Here is a 22,498-nt window from a genome sequence, read left to right as displayed (position 1 = left end):
CCCACTGGGTCCCCACTGGGGGTCCTCTGTGCAGGGAGCCTGCGTCAGGGAGCCTTTGCTGAGGCAGGCAGAACGTTGTGACCACGTACCCAGGAGCCTCCCAAGGAAAGTGTCCTCTGGGTGGAGTCCTGAGGATGGTGGCTCTTTGTGGAGGGGGGCGCAGGTGGGTCAGCCCCTGTTCTGGACTCAGAGACCAGCCTGCAACGCAGACACTGGGTGGAGTGGGTCCTCAGTTATATTGGTTGGGGGTCAGTGACCATGGTCTTGGGGATCCTGGACTTGGAGGAGAGTTTTCACATTTTTGTCACTTATCATCGCTTTGTTTCTTTAATAGATTGCTTCAGGTTCTTTCTAGCCCTTATCAAAAGTTGGTTGTCCAAGGAGAGTAAAAGCCTGGCACCACTCGAGGGCTGGGCATGGAGGTGTGTTTTGTTTTTGGTGTTGACTTTGTGGACTGTCTCTATTGCTTCCAGGTCTTCTCTGCTCTTTTTATTGAGCAAATGTTTATATCCCGCTATGGGCCAGTCACTATTCTTGGCCCTGGGGATTCAGCAAAGAGCAAAATGGACACAATCCCAGGAGAGGGAATAATAAACGTAAGAAATAAGTAAGTTATATTGTATGTTGAAAGGTGATGAGTGCTGTGGGAAAGAAATGCATACAGGCAGGTGTCAGGAATGCCAGGGGGGTTGCTGCAGTTCTAAGGGAGCTGGTCAGGGAGGCCTCCCTGGGCAGATGACCTGAGGTAAGAGGTGAGGGGCTAGCTCTGGGGAGCTGGGGGCTGAGTGTCCCAGGCAGAGGGAACAGCAGTGCAGAGGCTTGAGGAGTGTTCAGGGAGCAGGGGGGATAGGGAGGAGGCAGGGGCCAGAGCAGCATGCCCCGGGGGCTTGTTGGGGCTTGGTGGGCTGTGTATTCTGAGGTGGGGCAGGGGGCCTTAGAGAGATATGAGGCCAGAAGTGATTTGTCTTTTTTTTTTTTTTAAGATGTATTTATTTATTATTTCCCCTTCTTCCCCGCCCCACCCCCCCGCTCTGGTTGTCTGTTCTTTGTGTCCATTTGCTGCGTCGTTTTCTTTGTCCACTTCTGTTGTTCTCAGCAGCACAGGAATCTTGTGTTTCTTTTTGTTGCGTCATCTTGTTGTGTCAGCTCTCCGTGTGTACAGCGCCATTCCTGGGCAGGCTGCACTTTCTTTTGCGCTGGGTGGCTCCCCTTACGGGGTGCACTCCTTGTGCGTGGGGCTCCCCTATGCAGGGACCCCCGTTCGTGGCACAGCACTCCTTGTGCGCATCAGTGCTGTGCATGGGCCAGCTCCACACGGGTCAAGGAGGCCGGGGGTTTAGAACCGCGGACCTCCCATGTGGTAGGCGCATGCCCTAACCACTTGGCCAAGTCCGCTTCCCAGCCGTGATTTGTCTTAAAGTAAGCCTGGGAGGTGAGGTGGGGGCAGTGAGACGATGGTTTGTCCCCTAGGTTATCGGAGAGGTTTGAGAAATCGTGCAATAACAGGATTTCCTGATGGGTCAGTATCAGGTGAGAGAGAACTTTTGGCCTGAGCTAAGGAAAGGGTGGACTTGCTGTTAGCTGACCTGGGGATGGCTTTGGGCAGAACCCCACTTTGGCTGTGAGAATTCAGTTCCACATCCAGGTGAGATGCTGCATGGGTGTATGGGCCCAGATCTGGAGTGGGGTCATCAGCACAGTCTTGTCTAAAGCTGTGAGCCTGGGCGTGCAGATGGAGAAGAGGTGAGAAGACTGCAGGAAGCTGGGGTCTGAGGAGCCTGGAGCCAGCAGAGGAGAGTGAGGAGGAGGAGTCAGGACGGGCGGTGTCCTGGGTGGGCCGGGCCAGTGATGGTGTGTGCGGAGCTGCCGGCCAGGCAGGAGGGGCAGAGCAGGCGTTGTAGGCGACCCTGGCAGAGGGAGGATGCCAAGGCTTTGACACGTCTGTCCAATTTCGGGAGTATGATTGCTTGGTTGGAGTTTTGGCTTTCTGGAGGCTGTTTTTTGTTTTTGTTTTTTTCCCTGGAAGCTTTTAATACCTACTTCTCTTTTACCTTCAAAAAGGTACGGTGGTAGACGCTCCTAAATGCGTTAATCAGTTGTCATGAATGTACCACACCAATGAAGGAGGTTAATGTGGGAAAGTGTGGGAGGTGTAGGGAGTGGGGCATATAGGAATCTCCTCTATTTTTTATGTAACATTTATGTAACCTAAGTATCTTTAAAAAATAAAAATAAAATCCATTTGAATGGGAAAAAAAAGAAAATGTGCAAGCAGTGGGATTAAACCACGGTGTTATTTTAGGGGGTAAATGTTATAGCGCTTCTTAAAAAAAGTGCCTGCATGTGAAATGGTTTCCACACATTTCCAGTCCTCCCCACCCTTCACAGCTGATGAGTGGTAGTTATGAATTTATACCTCCTTCATTTAGTGGCTTAAAACAATGGGGAATTTATTCTCTTGCGGTTTGGAGTCTACGAGTTTGAAGTGAGTCATACGGAGCTTTAAAGTCAAGATGAAAGCAGGCGGTTGCTCCTGGAGGCTCCAGGCGAGCGTCGGTGCCGTGTCTCCAGAGGCTCCACACTCGGCTGCGCTTAGCGAGTCCCGACATCGGTACAGTGAGCAGTGGCAGTGTCCCTGTGTAGAAAGCTGGCAAATGGTTTTTTTAAACAGGAGCCAGGCTGTCAACCCTTCCTTTCATTGATGGCTGATTGGATAAACATCTTAAGCAATTTTTGATAGAAATGTTGTCCTGTGTGAGAATATGTGCATGAAGTAGCACTGTAGTTTCCCCTCACCAGTGACATCACAGCGCCCAGCTGAACATGATGGCACAAGGATGGGTTTTTGCTCATCTTGAGTGAAGTCAGTACTGTGCTCAACACCCGTGGTGGCAAGGCAATTCCCAGCAGCTCCCAGGAGTTAAATTAGGTCACACGCGGAACCCCTGGCGATTGAAGGCCCTCAGACTGCGTCGCAGCCCCGAGGGCTGCGCGGTGGCGGGCAGCAGCCTGCAGCATAGGGCACTCGGGTCTAGCCTGAGCCACACGTGGGCACCGCTGTCTGGGAAGGGAGGCCAGAGGCGTTTTCAGCTGAGAGCACGCTGTCCGTGTATGCTGTGGTCCTTTCTCAGGAGGCTGCTCGTCACTACTGCAAAAGGAGGCAGGGCGGAGGCAGCTGCGGCCCTATGGCCGGTGCAGCCAGGGCACAAGGCGGTGTGGAGGCTGTGGGTCACCAGGAAAACGGTCTGGAGAGGCTGCCCAGTTCTGTGGAGAGATGACGTGGCAGTAGCAGTAGGCATGTAGGATATTAAGGCAATGAGAAGACAGGGGAATTGCTCAGCCTAGGAAAGAAACCACGTGATGAAGATAGTGCTATGTGAAGTTCAAATGTGGCTCATCAGCAAAAGATATTTATGAAGTCAGTGTTAGAAGGCCGCAGAAGGTTTAATGGAAAATTGGGAAGATGGGCTAAATTCTCATCTTTCACCTTAGGAGGCCAAAATACAACATACAAATTGTAAAAATCAAGACAGCACCAGGACCAGACACAGCTAAAGAGCAAGAAGGGGGCTTCTCCAGAGCGGGAGTGAGGGCCGCCATTTTGTTACTAGCTTTGGAACACTGGTTGTGTTTATACCTGTTTCTGATAACTTTTTAGGTTATTTTTCATTTTCCCTTTCGCTAGCCCTTGGGGGTGTTGGTTTGAGCCAGGATTTAGGTAGGGGTGTCCTGTATGGGTCGGTGCCTCCCATGGTGCTTGACTGGCTGGCAGGGGGAGCCTTTGCCCAGGCTGCAGGGAGGCAGCACCCACAGTGCTGAAGACACCGCTTGATTGGGGGGCTGCCCCACAGACACCAAGCCTGGGGCGGAAGCTGGAGTTGAAAAGTCCAGCAAGTTCCAGTCGGCCAGCATCGCAGAGGAGAGCCCTGGGGGTGACATTTTCACTACCCTGTGGGGCCTGCGTGGGCTAGAGGCTCCCTGTCCCGGTGGATGCTCACGTTCCTTTCTGCTTGGCTCCTGCAGCAGCCCTCAAGTGCTGGAAGGCAGGGAGCCCTACAGACTCCTGCCTCCTTTCGATTTCTGCTTTCCTGCAGCACCACCCAGATGATTTGGGCCCCTCGGTACCTAGCTTGGGTGGTGTGCATATCGCTGTGTGGAACGTACATGTTTTTCCGTTTCACATCTCAGCATGTGTGCACAAGGCCTAAAGTATATTCCCTTTGCTGTTTTTCCTGTTATCCTCATGTGCATTTTAAGGTCTTTCTCTCTTTGACATAGAGATAACTCTGCAAATATACTAAAAAGTCTGCTTAATTGTACACTTTAGGTAGGTGAATTGTATGGTATATGAAGTCTATCTTGATAAAACTGTTAAAACAATAGCAGGGAGTCGGAAACTGCTGTATCCCTGGAAGCAGCTGGAGTTGTCCCAGCCCCCAGCCCCTCTGCAGCCCCCACCCCTCTTCGCCCCACCCTACCCCTCCTGCACTGAGGAGGACAACTTCCAGGAGTGAGCATTGAACTTATTAGAGAGCCACATTGGACCATGATCCTGGTGATGACAGGAGGACATTTGGGTTGGAGAGAAGCAGCTTCCTGTGTTGGGTGTGACCCACTGGGCCTGGCCTTGCGCACAGAGGGAGCTGGGGCCCTTGGGCTGCAGCAGCTGCCTTCTGAAGGAGGTGCAAGTGGCTGGGCCCGGGTCCTTCCCACCCAAATTTCTGAATGATGAAATGCATTCCTGAATGTGGTAGATGTCTTACAGGAAACCATGATGCTTTTATTCTAGAAATTTCTAAATGCTTCTTCAGGGGACAATTTTTGAATTAGAAGCAGAAAAAAAATGAATTCCAAATGAGCACGTGCAGTGCTGGGAAGCTCTTATTTCACCTACTCACCTTATTTTCAAATTCAAGCTTAGAAATAAACATGCCTTTTAGTTGCCAAAAAACAGACTGAAGACTTAAACTTTAATGGCTTTTTTCCCCCAGCAGGATCCAGTAATTCCATCGTGACTGAAGGCCTTCAGGAAGGTAATAGGTCTATCTCTTACATGTTCAGAGAGTTGGCTGATTATTTTTTAAATAAACATTTCTGTTCATGTAGAGAACTCTCTGAAAAAGGGTCTTTAAGCTTAAATTGTCAGGCATTATCCCCCCTCCCAAATCGTTTGCTCTGATAATTGGTGTGAAGCTGAGGAAATGGGCCTTGAAAAGACTATGTTGGGGTGCTTGCACTGGAGACCCCTGGGTTTTCTCCCTCCGTTGGGGGATTAATGTATTGGGAACTGTTTTACTTGTTGTCTCTTTGACAGTCACGTTGCTTAAGAGGAATCTTAAATCATTGATCATTTGTGTTCGGCTTCTAAAAGGCTCCAGCCCTAAGAAGGCAGTATGCCTTTATTTTGGGTTTTTAAAAACTTCTTGTTTTGAAATTTCAAACTTACAGGGAAATTTCAAAATAATGCAGAAGTAATGCATAGATCTCTAGTGCACCCCCATCAGATACACAGATTTACCAACTATTACCTTTTTGCTACATTTGCTATGTCATTTGATCTAATTATATCTAGTTATCTATATTTTTTATCTACCTATATCTCTCTCATATATCATCTATCGATCTCTCTAACTTCTAAACTTTTGAGGATATGTTGCATACATCATTCTCTCTAATACTTAACAGTACTATGTATATTTCCTTAGAAAAGGAACACTCACTCATATAACCAACCACCTTAAGTGTAACTATCAAGTTGAAGAAATTTAACATTGATATAAGGCATACAGTCCATATTCCAGTTTTTGCAGTTGTCCCAGCAATGCCTCTATGGCATTTTCTCCTTTCTTAGTAGATCCAATCCAGAATCATGTATTGCACTTAATTGTTGTTGTCTTTCTGCACCCTCCTTTTTTTTTTTTTTTTAACATCCTAGACTACCCCTTTCAGCCACATTCACATTTGTAAATTGGCAGTGTTAGTTATACACACTGTTATCTGTTACCATCAACTCTATCCATTTCTACACATTCACAGTGCACCTTTATTAAACATTCTACATATATACAGCATCAGATTACCCTTCTCAACCCACCTTCTATCTGCTAGTAACCTATACTCTATAGTTTAACTCCACAAGTTTGCTCATTGTGTTTTGTTCATATTAGTGAGATCACACAATATTTGTCCTTTTGTGCCTGGCTTATTTCACTCCAATATAATATCCTCAAAGTTCATCCATGTCGTCATATGCTTCCTGACTTCATTTCTTCTTAGAGCTGAATAGTATTCCATTATATATATACACACAAGATTTTATTTATCCATTCTTTGATTGGTGGACACTTGAGTTGTTTCTTTTAGCAATTGTGAATAATGTAGCTGTGAATATCGGTGTGTGTATGTCTGTTTGCATCCTTGCTTTCCCTTATTCTGAATATATTCCTAATGGTGGGATTGCTGGATCATGTGACAGGTCTGTACTTAGTTTTTTCAGGAATCACCGAATTGCTTTCCACAGATAACTGCACTATTTTACATTCCCACCGACAGTGAAGAGTGTTCCATTTCTCCCACATCCTCTTGTAGTTTTATTTATTTATTTTAAAAATGTCATTCTGTAAGGTGTGAAGTGATATCTCATTGTAGTTTTTTTAAAAAGATTTATTTATTTATTTCCCTCCCCTTCCCCCCCACCCCAGTTGTCTGTTCTCTGTGTCTATTTGCTGCGTCTTCTTTGTCCACTTCTGTTGTTGTCAGCAGCACAAGAATTTGTGTTTCTTTTGGTTGTGTCATCTTGTTGTGTCAGCTCTCCGTGTGTGTGGTGCCATTCCTGGACAGGCTGAACTTTGTTTCGCGCTGGGTGGCTCTCCTTACGGGGTGCACTCCTTGCACATGGGGCTCCCCCACGCGGGGGACACCCCTGCGTGGCATGGCATTCCTTGCGCACATCAGCGCTGCTCATGGGCCAGCTCCACACGGGTCAAGAAGGCCCGAGGTTTGAATAGTGGACCTCCCATGTGGTAGGCGGATGCCCTATCCACTGGGCCAAGTCTGCTTCTCTTCAGTGTCTTCTTAATATCCTTAATCTCTTTAGCCATCTCATTGAATTTATTAAGGAGATTTGTTTGAATGTCTATTATTAGTTGTCTCAACTCCTTTATGTCATCTGGAGGCTTACCTTGTTCCTTTAACTGGGCCATATCTTCCTGTGTCTTGGTGTGGATTGTAATTTTTGGTTGGTGTCTTGGCATCTGTATTACTAGAGTATCTTTTCTGGGTGCAGTTTTTCTATTTAGTTTAGGGCTTCCTGTCCTTTCTCCCTTGCTGGTTGTGCAGTAGAAGCCAAGAATGTAATTGGTGTTGTAAACTGTGGAGGCTCAAGGTGCCCTCATTGCCCCAGGGACGGATGAAGCTTCTCCCAACTTTCTCCTTTCCCAGAGGTAGGGACAGAGTCACAGCTGTGTGGAATAATCCAAGTCCTGCAGGCCTAGACTGTGGTTGCCCAAAGAGACTGATAAAGTTTCCTGCCCTTTTCTCCCCTGCCTGGGGCATGGATAGATCTGGAGGTATGGGCAGCAGTCTATGCAGTGCAGGTCCAAGATGACTGCAGTTGTTGCCCCTGTAGACTTCAGATTATTCAGTTTGTAGCAGCCAAAGGTACCCTCAGTTACCTGGATAGGCTGGTGCAGAGCTAGCCAGCCTCCTCCCCGCCAGAGGTGGGGCTGAAGCCTAGGCTAGGGCTGCGGGCCGATCTGGGTGAAAGAAACTGGTTCCTATCGTCACTGAAATTTGGTCAGCACGGCCTCCCCTCAGGCTGGGGGTGGAGTCAAAATGCGACCACCAACCTCTTTCCTTTCCAACTTGGACAGATTCACACCCTAGTTGTTCCTTGGGTTATTCCTTAGACATCCGATTGTACAAATCAATCGCCGAAATCAGCAGCCAACCGTCTCCTCCTCTTCTGTTTTTGGGAATGGATCTTCCAGTTCCCGTCACAGAACAGCTAGCTCCTGGGGTGGCTTGTGCCACTAGAGTAGGACAATCACCACTTTCTGCAGCTTGGCCGGCAGTTTCCCAGAGAGGCTGGTGCAGATCCCTGCAGCCTCCTCCCTGTCGGAAGTGGCACTGAGGCTTAGGCTAGAGCTGCAGTCTGACCTGGATGGAAAGAAGGCAGTCCCCACCAGCACTGGGATTCTCAGTGCACCACACTTCCCCTCGTGCCAGGCGCAGAGTTAAGATGACAGCTCCCGGCCTCTTTCTGCTTGGACAGGCTCAGACTTTAGCTGTTCTTGGGATTATACTGTAGCCCACTGAATTTCCTCATCATAGTTGAAATTGGTGCCCAACTGTCTCTTCCTCCCCTGTTTTTGGAAAATAGAGCTTTCAATTCCAGCCGCGGAACAGCTCCGAGGCGGCTTATGCCTCCAGTGGAGGATGGGCACCAGCCTCTGGGGCGTGGAGCCTGTACTTACGAGTCTTCTCTGCAGATGGGTAGCCTCCTTCTTCCATTCCTTCAAGGATGTGGCAGGATGCCCTTCTGGCCTCCTGAAGCCCCCAAACAGGTGCTTCAGCCAGCTCAGAGAGCCCTGGGTGTTTATTAACTGCCCTGTAGCAGGAGCTGACTCTAGGAGATCCTTACTCCACTGCCATCTTGCTGGTGGCTTATTTTTTAAAATCCGTTCTGTCAGCCTTTTTTTTTTTAAGATTTATTTTTTTATTTATCCCCCCTCCCTCATCTGTTCTCTGTGTCCATTCACTGTGTGATCTTCTGTGTCTGCTTGTATTCTCATTAGATGGCTCCAGACGCTGATCCTGGGACCTTCCGGAGTAGGAGAGAAGTGATCACTCTCTTGTGCCACCTCAGCTCCCTCATTTTCTGCTAAGTCCCTTATTGTCTCTCTTCTGAGTCCCTTTCTGTTGTGTCAGCGCTCTGCATTGGCTGGCACTCCTACACGGAGCAGCACCCCACATGGGCCAGCATTCCGTGTGGGCCAGCTCGCCATGCAGGCCAGCTTGCCTTCACCAGGAGGCCCTGGGCATTGAACCCTCGACCTTCTATATGGTAGACAGGAGCTCATTTGCTTGAGCCACATCTTCTTTCTGGTTTGTGTCTTTTGATTGGAAAGTTTAATCCATTCACATTCAGTGATTTCACTGTAAATGTGTTATTTACTTCCACCATTTTATTCTTTGGTTTTCTTATGTTGTATTATATTTTTGTCTGTCTTTTTACTCTTTTGGTTATCCTTTCTGGTATTCTTTTTAATATACACCCCTTCAAGCCTTTCTCTCCTGTCTTTTTCTTTCATGTTCTAAGGCTTTCTTTAATATTTCCTGCAAAGGTGCATTCTTTTTTGCAAACTCTCTTAGTTTGTTTGTTTGTGAATATTTTAGACTCACCTACATATTTGAAGGACAATTTTGCTGGATAAAGAATTCTTGGCTAGCAGTTTTTCTCTTCCATTATCCTAATTGTATCGTACCACTGTCTTCTTGCCTTCATGATTTCTGGAGGAACTCAATAGTGATTCTTACTGGACATCTCTTTTATGTGGTAATTTGCTCCTCCCTTGCTGCTCTGAGAATTTTCTCTTTATCTTTGACATTTGACATTCTGAGTAGTGTGTGTCTTGGAGTAGGTTTATTCAGGTTTATTCTGATTGGGGTACAGTATGCTTCTTGGACATATAAGTTCACTTCTTTTGTGAATGTTGGGAAATTTTCAGCTCTTATATCCTCAGATATTCTTTTTGCCCCTTTTCCCTTCTCCTTCTGGAAGTCTCATGACACATATGTTGTAGCATTTCATGTTGTCATTCAACCCTTGGAGTCCCTGCTCAATTTTTTTCATTCTTTTCTCCCTCTATTCTCCAATTTTAGCTGTTCTTTGTTATTGCTTATTCTTTCTTCTATTGTTTTGATTCTGCTGTTGTGTGCCTCTAATGTGTTTTTTATTTTGCCTGTTGTGCCTTTCATTCCCATGTGCTCTGTTACTTTTCTGTTCCGGATTTCATATTCTTCTTTGTGCTTGCTCAATGTCTTTTTTTTAACCCCCCTTGTGACTTTTTGCGTGCCATCTGCTCTCTGTTTCCATTTGCTGTGCATTCTTCTGTGTCTGTATTTATTTTATTATTCCCCTCCCCTTGCAGCTTGCTTGCTGTCTGCTCTCTGTGTCCACTCACTGTGCGCTCTTCTGTGTTTTTCGCTTGTCTCCCTTTTTGTTGCATCACCCTGCTGAGTCGGCTCTCCACGGTGTCTGTGGGCCGGGCAGTGCTCCGTGGCACTTGTGGGCTGGGCGGCTCTCTACAGTGTGCAGGTGAGCCTGCCTTCACAGAGAGGCCCCAGGATGTGAACCCAGGGCCCCCATATGGTAGGCGGGAGCCCAGCTGATTGAGCCACATCCACTTCCCGTTCAATGTCTTCTTTTTTTTTTTAAAGATTTATTTTTTGTTTATTTCTCTCCCCTCCCCCCCCAGTTGTCTGCTCTCTGTGTCCATTCACTGCGTGTTCTTCTGTGTCTGCTTGTATTCTTGTCAGCAGCTCCCAGAATCTGTGTCCCGTTTTGTTGTATCGTCTTGCTGCATCAGCTCTCCATGTGTGCGGTGCCATTCCTTGGCAGGCTGCACTTTATTTCACGCTGGGCAGCTCTCCTTATGGGGCACACTCCTTGTGTGTGGGGCTCCCCTACGTGGGGGACACCCTGTGTGGCACAGCATTCCTTGTTGTGTAAGCACTGTGTCAGCACTGTGTCAGCGCTGTGTCAGCACTGTGCATGGGCCAGTTTACCACATGGGTCAGGAGGCCCTGGGTTTGAACCCTGGACCTCCCATGTGGTAGGCAGATGCCTTATCCGTTGGGCCAAATCTGCTTCGCTGTTCAATATTTTCTTCATATCAGTTATCTCTTTACCCATATTGTCTTTCAATTCATTAATTTGAATTAGAAAATTTATGTGCATCTTGCTGATTCGTTCTCTCAAATGTCCCTTCTGGGACTTTGATATATTCCTTTTCTTGGGCCATGTCTTCTATTTTCTTTGTATGGCTTGTAATTTTTTGCTGATGTCTAGGTGTCTCATTGGGGTGTAGTTTACTCAGATGTTCAATTTCTTTCTCTTTTATAGTAATTTAGTGGCAGGAGGCCATGTGTTACCACTTTCTTTGATTCTTGGCTTGACCTGGATTGTTAGGATTGTCCTGCTGATTGCTCAAAACTGGGCACTGGACCTAGTAATTGGTTGTAGAGTTGCTTCCTAGGGCCTTGGAGAGGGAGGCTTTAGAGGCCGGAAAAAGCCTCTTACTCTTTATTTTCTTGTGTGCACTTCCCGGGTCTGCCAGCGGATGGTGCTCTTTGGCAGCTCTCAGTTCAGTGCCTGGTTGGAGTGTATTTGTTGCAACACAGACTGGAACAATGTGATGTTTCCTGCCAGGAGGCCAAGAGCCTCATAGTTCAAACTTTCTCAGAGACAGTTCTCCAGCCTTCTCTGGCAGCCCCCGCCCTTTTCCTGGCTAGCAAATATTTCCATTCCCCTCTGTGTCCTCAACAATCAGTTCCAGTTAGTAGAGAAAGAGATTGGGAGTAGAGAAGGGATCTTTTTAGTCCCTGTTGGCTCTCTAGGCAAACAATCGCATGGCCATGTTCAGCCAGGAAGGGTTCCTGGAACACAGCAGACCAAATTTGTGAGTCAAAAGCTTAGTTAGTCTTAGGCTGTGTCCCTCACTCTCCCCTTTCCTGGGCCACCCTCAACAATCAGTCCCAGCTAGAAGAGAGGGAAATTACGAGAGTCAGATTTCTCCAGTCTTTTGCTAGCTTCCAGGGCAAGCCATCATGTGGTCCTACCCGGCCTGGAAGGACTGGTGGGACGTAGCAGACCAAACTTGTGGGTCAGAAGCTGGGTCAGCCATAGGCTGTGTCCTTCTCTCTCCCCTTTCCTGGGGTGGTGGATCCCAGGAGCCCCCTTTGTCTGGAGCTGTAGGTCCAGAGGCCTGAAAATTCTGAATTGTCTTCTCTGTGGGGTTGGTGCTGACAGTAGCACCCACTCAACTCACAGTTCTGTCGTTGTGATTTCCCTCCTTTGTCTCTCTCTCCTCTGGGCAGTGTCCAGCCTTCCCCTGGTGTCCTAAGCCCTAGAAGATCTTTTTATAGGCTGTTTCACCCTGTCCTCTAGCTATTTTTCTGGAGAAGAGAGTCTCATATATTTCTAGTCTACCATCTTCCCAGAAGTTCTAATGTATTTTTAATCTTATCCATTGTGTCTTTCTTTCTCATAAGCTTTGTTACTTTTCTTTGCAGACTTTCATATTGTTCTTTATGATCACCCAGTGTCATCTTAATATTGTTTATCTCTTTAGCCATATTTTCTTTCAACTCCTTGAAGTGATTTAGGGGACTTATATGAACATCATTGATTGGTTGTCTTAAATCCTTTGTCTTGTCAGAACTTTTCATTTGTTGCCTTGACTGGGCCTTCTCTTCCTGTTTCTTAGTATGGCTTGTAATTTTACTGATGTCTAGGCATCTGATTATGTTGGTGAATTTATTCTGATGGTCAGCTTCTCTCTCTTGCTTGGTGGTTTTATTTCTCAGCCCTTCTTTGGTTTTTGGTTCAACTTATTCTAAGTCTTTAAAATTGTCCATTTTGGGAAATGGATGTGGCTCAACTAGTTGGGCTCACGTCTACCATACAGGAGGTCCAGGGTTTGATGCCCAGGACCTCCTGGTGAGAGCAAGCTGGCCTCTGTGGCAAGCTGGCCCATACAGAGTGCCACCCCGCGCAGGAATGCCACCCTGCATGGGAGTGCTACCCCATGCAGGAATGCTGCTCCATGCAGGAGTGCCAGCCGACGTGGAGAGCTGGTGCAGCAGGATGACACAACACGAGACCAGGAGAGAAAAATAAGAAAATGTAGCAGAAAAGGGAGCTGAGGTGGCACAAGAGAGTAATATCACCTCTCTCCCACTCTGGAAGGTCCCAGAATCAGTTCCCAGAGCCATCTAATGAGAATACAAGCAGACACAGAGGAACACACAGTGAATGGAAACAGAGAGCAGACAATGGGGGGGGGGGGGCGGGATAAATAAGTAAATCTTTTTTTAAAAATTGTCTATTTTAACTTATCAAAACAGACCTATTAATGGCATGCAGAACAGATCCAAGGGTCCTGGGACATGAGAGACTCCAAAGAGCTTTTTTTCTTCTTGCAGTTTCCCTCTGGGCAGCAGATGCAGGTCTTTGGTGAATCTTTCCACAGAGGTGTCTCTTTTTTTTTTTTTTTTTTTAAGATTTATTTTATTTCTCTCCCTTCCCTCCCTCCCCGTTGTCTGCTCTCTTGTGTCCATTCGCTGTGTTGTTCTGTGTCCCCTCGCAGTCTCAGCGATACCGCGAATCTGTGTCTCTTTTTGTTGCGTCATCTTGCTGTGTCAGCTCTCTGTGTGTGGCACCATTCCTGAGCAGGCTAGACTTTCTTTCGTGCGGGGTGGCTCTCCTTATGGGGTGCTACTCCTTTCGTGTGGGGCTCCCCTATGCAGGGGACACCCCTGCGTGGCATGGCACTGCTTGCGCATGGCAGTACTGCATGTGGGCCAGCTCACCACACGGGCCAGGAGGCCCTGGGTTTGAACCCTGAACCTCCCATGTGGTAGGCAGACGCTCTGTCAGTTGAGCCACATCTGCTTCCCCAGAAGTTTCTCTTTCAACCTCCACTTGCCTGTGATTTTGGTCTGTTCAAAGCTGAGATTCAACGTGGGCTCTGCTGGCCAAGAGAAACCATTCTCTCCCCTCCACTACACCCTCCCTCTTCCCAGGGAGGTAGACATCTGTTCCCCTCTCATTTGGCTACAGTCAGCCATGAGTTTTTTCCAGACTCCTTGCCTTGATTGAGCGGGATGGGTGCTGTCCCAGCCGTGGGGACTAGTAACTCACAGTTTTCGTTTCGGCCTCTTTGTCTCTTCCGTCTCCCTCCTGGATGATGTACAGCTTTCTCCTGGTCTGCAGCTCCACAAAGCAGCTCTCTTGGTCAGCTTCTTGCCCTTCCTCCATTATTTATAAGAGAGTTGAGCCCTGCTTGCCTACTCTGGTGCCATCTTTCTGGGAGTTCTGATTTTTTCTGATTTAAGAACTCAAACCTGGGCCTGCTCTGATAAATACACAAGCAGCTGTGTTAGTGTCATTCTTTTTTATTTTTGCTTATTGTTTTGCTCATTGTTTCCTTGTTGTTTGCTCGTTATTTGCTCATTGTTTTTGCTTTTTGCTCCTTGTTTTTGCTCATCAATTTGCTCCTTGTTTTCTCATTGTTTTTCTTTAGAAGGCGCTGGGATCCCGGGACCTCCATATGGCAGGGGGACGCTCAACTGCTTGAGCCATATCTGCTCCCAGCTTCATTTTTTTTCAAGGATTTTATTTATTCTTTTATTCCACCCCACTTGCCACTTGTGTGCGCTCTCTGCTCCCTGTGCTCATTTGCTGTGTGTTTTTCTGTGTCTGCTTGTCTTCCTTTGTTGCGTCATCTTGCTGCACCAGCTTTCTGCACGTGCGAGCCATCAGCTCTCATAGGCGTGGGCTGTCAGCTCTGTGCAGGCACAGGTACGGGCCGTTAGCTCTCTGCGGGCACAGGCCTGCTTGCCTTCACCAGGATGCCCTGAGGATTGATCTCGGGGCCTCCCTTATGGTAGACGGGAGCCCCATCTCTTGAGCCACAGCCTCTTCCCCCAGCTTCATTCTTAAAACAGTGGTAGGAAGTACAGGATGTGAAAAATTTGAAGCATTAAAATTTACATGTACTCCCTTTACCTTTGGCTTAAATCTATAGTTTGACTTTGGTTTTATGTTAAGTATGTGTGTGACAGTGTGTTAGTCAGCCAAAGGGGTGCTGATGCAAAGTACCAAAAGTCTGTTGGGTTTTATAAAAGGTATTTATTTGGGAAGCTTACAGCTACCAGGCCCTAAAGAATCCAACTCAAGGTCATAAGAGGTACTTCCTGCCCCAGAGTCATTTGCCATGTGTTGAGCAAGATGGCTGCAGCTATCTGCCAGGGTTCAGGCTTCCTCTTCCTCTTAAGCTTCTTCCAATATCAGCTGTAGGCCGTGGTAAGTCTTGTCTCTTTCCTGGGGCTTGTTTTTCTCTGGGCTTAGCTGCAGCTATAGGCTATCAGGCTTATTGTCTTCTGGGGCCTCTTCTGTGTCTATCGAGCAGTTTCTATTTCTCTGTGTTCTTCTCCTGTGTATTTACTTCCTGGGGCTCCAGCATCAAAATCCAACTTTCTCCTCTGCCATGTCATTTTCTCTGTGACTCCTCACCCCCTTGGTCCTACTGATGCGGCTGAATCAAAGCCTTAATCATAATTTAATCAAGTAAAGCGAAATCTCTGAATCTAATACAACCTAACATGGCCAGAGGAGCAGACCAGTTTACAAACATAATCCAGTGTCTATTTTTGGAATTCAGAAACAATATCAAACTGATTTAGACAGTTTGAATTTATTTTATGAGTCCAGAAAAGAAAAAGATTATGTTCTTGAACTAATCCATTCCTTTAGGTGTGGGGCCCTTTTGATTGGACTACGTCAGTGAGACATGACTCATACTGGGTCTCTGCCTTCTTCTGGAGCTGTATATAAAGGGAGACGTAGAGACACACAGGGAAAGGAAGCTACCATATTGATCCTGCCATGTGAGTGAGGGGACTGCAGGAAAACAGGAGCCCTGCGAGTCTGAGAGAGGTCCCTGAGTCTGGAGCCAGTAGAGCACTTAAGCATGGAAAGAGACCCCCCAGGGCCTGGGCCCACAGAACTGCTCAAGGTTGCTATCAGGAGACCAGCAGTGCCACATGCCTGATAGCCACAGCTGAACTTGGGCAGGAAGCTGAGCAGCTGAGAGTGAGACAGGAGGCCTGGAAAGAGACAAACCCTATGCCTGGTCACCCACAGCTGAGCTCCAGGAGATGGCCCAGAGGCGAAGGCAGGCCATCATCGTGCTTCACCACGTGGCTGGATACCAGGCTTATCAGTAGCTGACTTTGGTGACAAAGCGTCTCTGATGGTGCCTTGAATTGGACGTTTTTTAACCTCAGAACTGTAAGGTTTTACCCTGAATAAAATCCCTATTATAATAGCCATCTCATTTCTGATACTTCGCATTGGCAGCCCTGTAGCAAAAATTTAGACAGAAATTGGTACCAGAAAGGTGGGGTTTGTGTAGCAACCAAAAACATTGGAATGGTTTTATAAATGGGTGAAGGGTATTTTGGGGAAGAATTGTGAGATGCTTGATAGAAAAGGTCTAGATTGTTTTGAAGAGACTGTTGGTAAAAATATGGATGCTAAAGAAAGTTCTGAAAAGGCCTTAGATGGAAATGATGATTGTGATATTGGAAACTAGAGGAAAGATTTTTTTTTAGGAGGTACTAGAGATTGAACCAAGGACTTCGCATGGGAAGCAGGCGCTCAACCACTGAGCTACATCCTCTCCTCAATGAGAGCTGGTTTTTTACTTTGTTTTTAGGAGGTGCTACGGATCGAGCACAGGGAAGCAAGTACTCAACCGCTTGAGCTACATATGCTCCCTTGGTCTTTGTTTAAAAGTGGCAGGTAACTGCAAAATTGACGCCTGATGCTAGGCGGAAGGCAGAATTTAAAAATGAAGAGCGTGAACATTTAGCTGAGATTTCCAAATTAAATGTGGAAAATGTGGCCTGGCTTCTTTCATCTTACAGCAAAATGTGAGAGGAAAGAGATAAAAACTGAGAACTGTACTCCTGCACAAAAACACCCTAAATTGATAGTTTGGGAAATCCCAAGCTTCCGGAAAACAGCAGAAGATATTGCCCCATATGAGGGCTTAACTAAACTTGGAACCAGCTAGTCATTTCCTTGCCATGCAGTTATCCAGAAGGGACTTGTGGAAAGTTTTACTGTCTGACCTCTTGGACCCCTGTGAACTGCATGTAGAACCAGCAAGCTCTTTGTGAGATCTGTGTGAATGAAGCCACTGTCAGCCTAGACTGAAAAGTACAGAAAAGGGAGAAATTGAAGGAGAAAGCACTTCAAGAGAAAAATCATGGAAGCTGCGGTCTGGACTTAAGACATCTTCTTGGAACAATAGAGAGACCTCACCCGTGTGTGCAGAAAGGGTGAGTTTGCCTTAGGATTGGAAGAGGGTGGATCTTCCAGGCCTTTGTTCAGGGAGAGCTTGGCTGCCCCGGGCTACAGAGAGGATGGAGTGCGTTCTGCGAAGATGAAAGAGAGTTAGGTCACCACCCCGCTGTCCTGAGAGGGGTGGGCCTACGTGCCAGAGATTAGGGAGAATGTTGCTGCCACCCCACTGTACTGAGGAGGTTGAGACTCCCTCCAGAGTTTGGGGAAAGTGTGGCTGTCACCCCGGGGTTCTTGGAGGTGAGGTCTGGAGCTTGGCCACCAGCCGGGTGCTTGACGAGGGTGGAACTGAGAAGAGGGCCACCAGACAAGCCCTCGAAGAGGGGCCCCGAGGAGAAGACATGGTCTGGAGGTGACTATAAGCTGTGAAGTCTAGTGGAGTGGGCCCTGCGGGTTTTCGGAACTGTCTGGAACCTGTGACTCCCATTTTCCTTCCAATTCCTCCCTATGGCAATGCAAATGCTTATCCTGTGACTGCTCCTCCATTATATATTGGAAGCAGATAACTTGTTTCTAAGTTTCACAGGTCTGCAGCCAGAGCAGAAATTCTGCCCCAAGACAAACTGTATGTCCATAATTGATTTTTATGAGATTTTGTACTTAGCATTGCTACTGAAATGATTTAAGGATTTTGAAATTTTGTGATGGAATAAATGTATTTTGCATATGGAAAGAACATGTGTTTTTGGGATTCAGAGGGCAAAGTGTCACTAAAATATTTTATTAAACCTTCTCCCATTTCCAAGACTACTTCAGTTATGTCTGTTAAATGGACCTGACCAGCAGAGCTTCCCCTCAGGTCCTTGCTATGTGTGAACAGCCTGATCTGTTAGTAGAAGGTATTTCCTGTAACGGAGGGAAAAGCGATGCCAGTGTGTGTGGACATTCTTTAAACCGGTGCAGGGGTGTGGTAGTGCAGGTGCAGGCGTGCACTCGTTCTCCTTCATGCGTGTGTCCATACTGCCGACTCAGAACGTGTGCATCTTATTGTGTAATCTCACATTATATGCATCTTTGCAGTTAGCCTGTTGTCTGACATTCTTATAATTACTGTGTGATCAGTAAGATTCCTCTAAGAGGGAAGTGGATGTGGCTTAAGTGATAGGGCCTCTGCCTACCATATGGGAGGACCCACGTTTGATCCCTGGGGCCTCCTGTGTGAAAAAGAAGAGAAAGCGTGCCTGCGTGGCGAGCCACGAACCCGCACGGTGAGCCAGTGCCCACGCAAGTGAGTCAGGCAGCAAGATGACGATGCAACAAAAGAGAGACGAAGGGGAGAATCAAGGTGAAGTGCAGCAGAGACCAGGAACTGAGGTGGTGCAATTGACAGGGAAGCTCTCTCCCCCTCAGAGGTCCCCAGGATCGAATCCCGTGAATCCTAGAGGAGAAAAATGAGAAGGGAAGACAAAAAGAGAAATTGATACAGAAGATCACACAGCGAATGGACACAGACAGCAAAAACAGCAGGATGGGGAGGGAAAGGGGGAGGGAAAAAAAGCAATAAAGTAGAAATCTTAAAAAAAAAAAAAAAAAAAAAGATCCTGTAAGAAATATGGCTTTAAAAAAAGAGTACTATGGTGCTAAAAGGTTTGGATCCCTCTGCCGTGGCCCGCCCGGGAATATTAGTATAGTGTTTTTCTATGAGATGTTTATGACCTCTGCCTGTCATGTCAGCTCCCTCAAGTGTGTGGAGAGATATCCTGGAGAGGAAATGCTGCGTGGGGACCTCAGCGGAGCCAGAGTGCAGGGCAGAGTTCAAGTGAAGCTAAGAATCAGTGACCCTTTTCTCCAGGGCGGGGCTTCTCAACATTGGAGTAAGTCCTGGAACATAGGAAAACGGAAATACTCCATCCATTTTTTCCTGTTTCCTGCCTGAATTTGATAAAAGGTTTTTATGCCTCATCAGAGAGTCTTTCCTTTATCATAATCGAGTTTTTATTCTGCTGAAAATAATAAAAATAAATTGAGGGGGTTGGAAACATCATAGTAATACAGAAGATTTTATATTATTTGATGGTAATCAGAAAGGATTTAGATAGCTTAGATTTTTTCAAACAACGTGTATGTATGCTCTCATTCTAATTTTTTATAACATGAAACTGATACTGAGCATTTATGTCATTTTTATAACCTCAGAGGAGTATGATAATATGAAAAATAATTCCACAGCCCATGTTTTGTTTTCCCGTCCCACTTTGCTTTGTTTGTTTATTGAGGTATAAACTTTCTACTTTGAAAAATTTAAAATGAATGTAGAGACAACAGTTTAGCAAAACCCTTGTGTTGTGGCATCATTCCTTAAAAATTTCCAACTCTTAGCCAATCTTGTTCTCTTACCAGTTTTTTTAAGCGAATTTCAGGCATGTCATTTGATCCATAAATATTACAGTATGTAGCTATAAAATATAAGGATTCTTTTTTTAAAAAATCACATCTTAAAATAATTTCTCAATATTTACTATCTTATGAGCACCCCCCCCCAGTGTTAGTAGATGTGTTTTTTTTTTGTTTTTTTGTTTTTTTAAAGATTTATTTTTATTTACTTAATTCCCCTCCCCCAGTTGTCTGTTTTCTGTGTCTTTTTCTTGCTGCGTCTTGTTTCTTTGTCTGCTTCCGTTGTCATCAGCGGCACAGGAAGTGTGGGCGGCGCCATTCCTTGGCAGGCTGCTCCCTCCTTCGCGCAGGGTGGCTCTCCTTACTGGGTGCACTCCTTGCGCATGGGGCTTCCCTACGCGGGGGACACCCCTGTGTGGCAGGGCACTCCTTGCGCGCATCAGCACTGCGCATGGGCCAGCTCCACACGGTCAAGGAGGCCCGGGGCTTGAACCGCAGACCTCCCATGTGGTAGACGGACGCCCTAACCACTGGGCCAAAGTCCGTTTCCCAGTAGATGTTAATCATCTTGCTGTATTTGTTTCCATTCTTTTTAAGAAATGAAACTTTACAAATACAGTTGAAGCCTCTTCTGTACGCTTTGTCTTCCTTACTTTTTCTCTCCTTCCCCCTGCCTCCAAAAGTAACACACTCTTAAAGTTGTACAGAAATCATTCCTCTATCCATTTAAAATATTCCAGGCTGGTTTCCACAGGTGTCACTAAAGAAACAGAACATACATATCCTTCCTATCTCCCAACTGTTTATTAATTTTGAATTTGATTTTATCAAAACAATTTTTCTTCTCTAAGTACAAGGATGTAGGAAACGGTGTCTTGCGGGTTGGCACTGACTGGCACACACCTCTCAGGCTGACAGCAGGTGCAGCTGTCTGTGTCTGGAGAGTGCTGGGCGCCAGGGCCTGGGAGCTGGGTGACCCCATCAGGTGTCAGGTGCAAAGGCCTCCTCAGTGCAGGCTTCTGAGAATTTCCGGTTTACTGTACCACTGAGAAATTAAAATCCACTTCTGGGAGTCGTTCCTCTGCTTACCCCCTCCTCGCCCACTCGCTGTGGCTGTCACTACCAGATCTAATGTAAAGTTCATGAATAGCTAAAGAGTGCTCCTAGGAACAGTTTGCTTATTATCACATGGTTTCTGATCAAATTAGCTTTGTTGAAGATGTTAAAATGCAAATATAGTTGTAACAACAACCTGCAGAGGTGGGGTAGTTTCTCCCTGTGAAAGAGACTTGGTTACAAAGTGTTCTGTGACGACCATAAGGTCATGTTTCCCCCAGGCTTTCTGTGAGAGGTGATTCTGGAATTCTGGCTAAGTCTAACCAGATAACTGATTCTGTTTTCTCCTCTTTTGGATTACTGGGTTATGTCTCTACATCTGTAGAATAAAAAATACAATTTTTAAATTTTTTATTTATAAAATTTTTTTATTAGAGATACTGAGAACCTACAAAACAATCATGCACAATGTGCAGAACTCTCCCGCACAACACTCCTCTGCTGACATCTGCCACAGGCCACCACCTGTGGTCCACAGTTACACTCGTACATTGCCATCAACACCATGTATCAGCATTGCACCTTCAGAAACAGCCCACTCTGTACCTAGTTAGTGAGGTTAGCTGTCTTGTTTATGTCTCGGCATAATTTCTTGGCTCTACTAGGTTTGTAGGAAAGAGTGGGTTGTCTCATTTTTCACAGTTGTGACATTTTTGTTGTTTAAAAGGCCTCTCAATGGAGTAGCCTAGGGTTGGAGAATTAGAACCGTTCTCAAATCATTAGCTACATTGGAGTTGATTTATTCTTCCAATTATAAAGAAAATATATTTAAAACGGACTTATTTTAAAGACGTGTATACTTTGATTCATCCTTGAAAAACAGCACTGGTTTGAGTCTTGTCATTCTAACATAGTAACACAGCAGGCTTACTGCTGGTTAATGAGTTGTTTAAAAAGGGTTTGATTAATGTTTCATACTGAACAACTTGATACTTTGTGTTCAGTTAATTTCCGTGTTGAAGCTTCTAAGAGTCCTAAGAAGGATTGGCCAATGTGGATTCTGAATTAGGTCTCTAATTTAGAGTCTCTCTAGACATCACATGCTTTGGGAATGAAGTTTTTGTGAGGTCAGAAGGCTGGCATTTTATAAAGAATTCCTACTTACTTGTTTCCAAGAAATCAGCAGATGAGTGGACTTTGGACCAGCGCTGCGCTCTCAGGCCAGGGGCCCACGGTTGGGAGCCACAGCCAGCTGAGCAGACTCAGTTTCTGGCTCTTGAGCTGGTCCCATTCTTCTGTTGTACATTAACAAATGCAGGTATGAGAACTGGGTATGGGGCTTTATGGGCGCCATGTCTACCCCAGCAAAGACCGAAATTTCCCTACAGCTCCTTGGGGCTCGGCTTCCTGCGTCTCCATGCCGTGCCTGGCTTTGCTGAACGCCCTCCTTAGGAATTCTCTCTTCTTGAGCCTTGAGACATGGGGCACCTGTGTCGCTGGCTATTTCCTAGCTTCTCTTTATGCTCCCCCACTAATGCGGCTGCTCGTTAGGGTTCTTCTCTGTCCCTGCCATCTCCTGCATCCGTGGGCCTTGCTCTTGGCTGTGACCTGGCCGCCCTGCTTCAGGGCGTCATCTGTGGTGTGGCTCTAGGTGCTCCATTCGCTCGCGCCCGGTGCCTCGCCTCACGAGGTGCACCACTTTGGCCTGCCACGGCGCCTGGGCAGTCTCCTCAGCCCTCCTCTTCCACCCCAGCCGCCTGTCCCTGCCGCACTGAGATGGCGCTCTGGCCCACCCCTCCCCTTGGTTTCCGTTGAGGCCTCGTGACCTGGTCGTGGATGCTGCTGTGCAGGGAGGCAGAGCTGAGGCCCCTGGGGATGCCCCGCAGGGGCTCAGCAGCTCCGACCACCCCCACGGAGAGCTCCCCGCCACTGTGGTCAGCCCCTCCGCCTGGCCCT

General features: G+C 46.8%; 1 protein-coding gene across 4 annotated transcripts in view; it reads left to right on the top strand.

Annotated features, from left to right (window-relative positions):
- The window catches only part of RAB11FIP3 (RAB11 family interacting protein 3), a 103,612-nt gene that overhangs the window by 25,135 nt on the left and 55,979 nt on the right, over nt 1-22,498 (top strand). Inside the window, exon 1 of one of the 4 annotated variants that reach the window (XM_071211104.1) lies at nt 21,785-21,860. The exons of the other annotated variants lie outside the window; for them this stretch is intronic. Within the exon in view, the coding sequence (XP_071067205.1) occupies nt 21,855-21,860 (6 nt within the window). The 5' untranslated portion in view covers nt 21,785-21,854. Of the gene's footprint in view, nt 1-21,784; nt 21,861-22,498 lie in introns of those variants that run through there. 4 annotated transcript variants of the gene reach the window in all.

Source organism: Dasypus novemcinctus, chromosome 23, assembly GCF_030445035.2.
Source record: "Dasypus novemcinctus isolate mDasNov1 chromosome 23, mDasNov1.1.hap2, whole genome shotgun sequence".
NCBI classification, from domain to species: Eukaryota; Metazoa; Chordata; class Mammalia; order Cingulata; family Dasypodidae; genus Dasypus; species Dasypus novemcinctus.
This window is presented reverse-complemented; position numbering and strand designations above follow the sequence as displayed.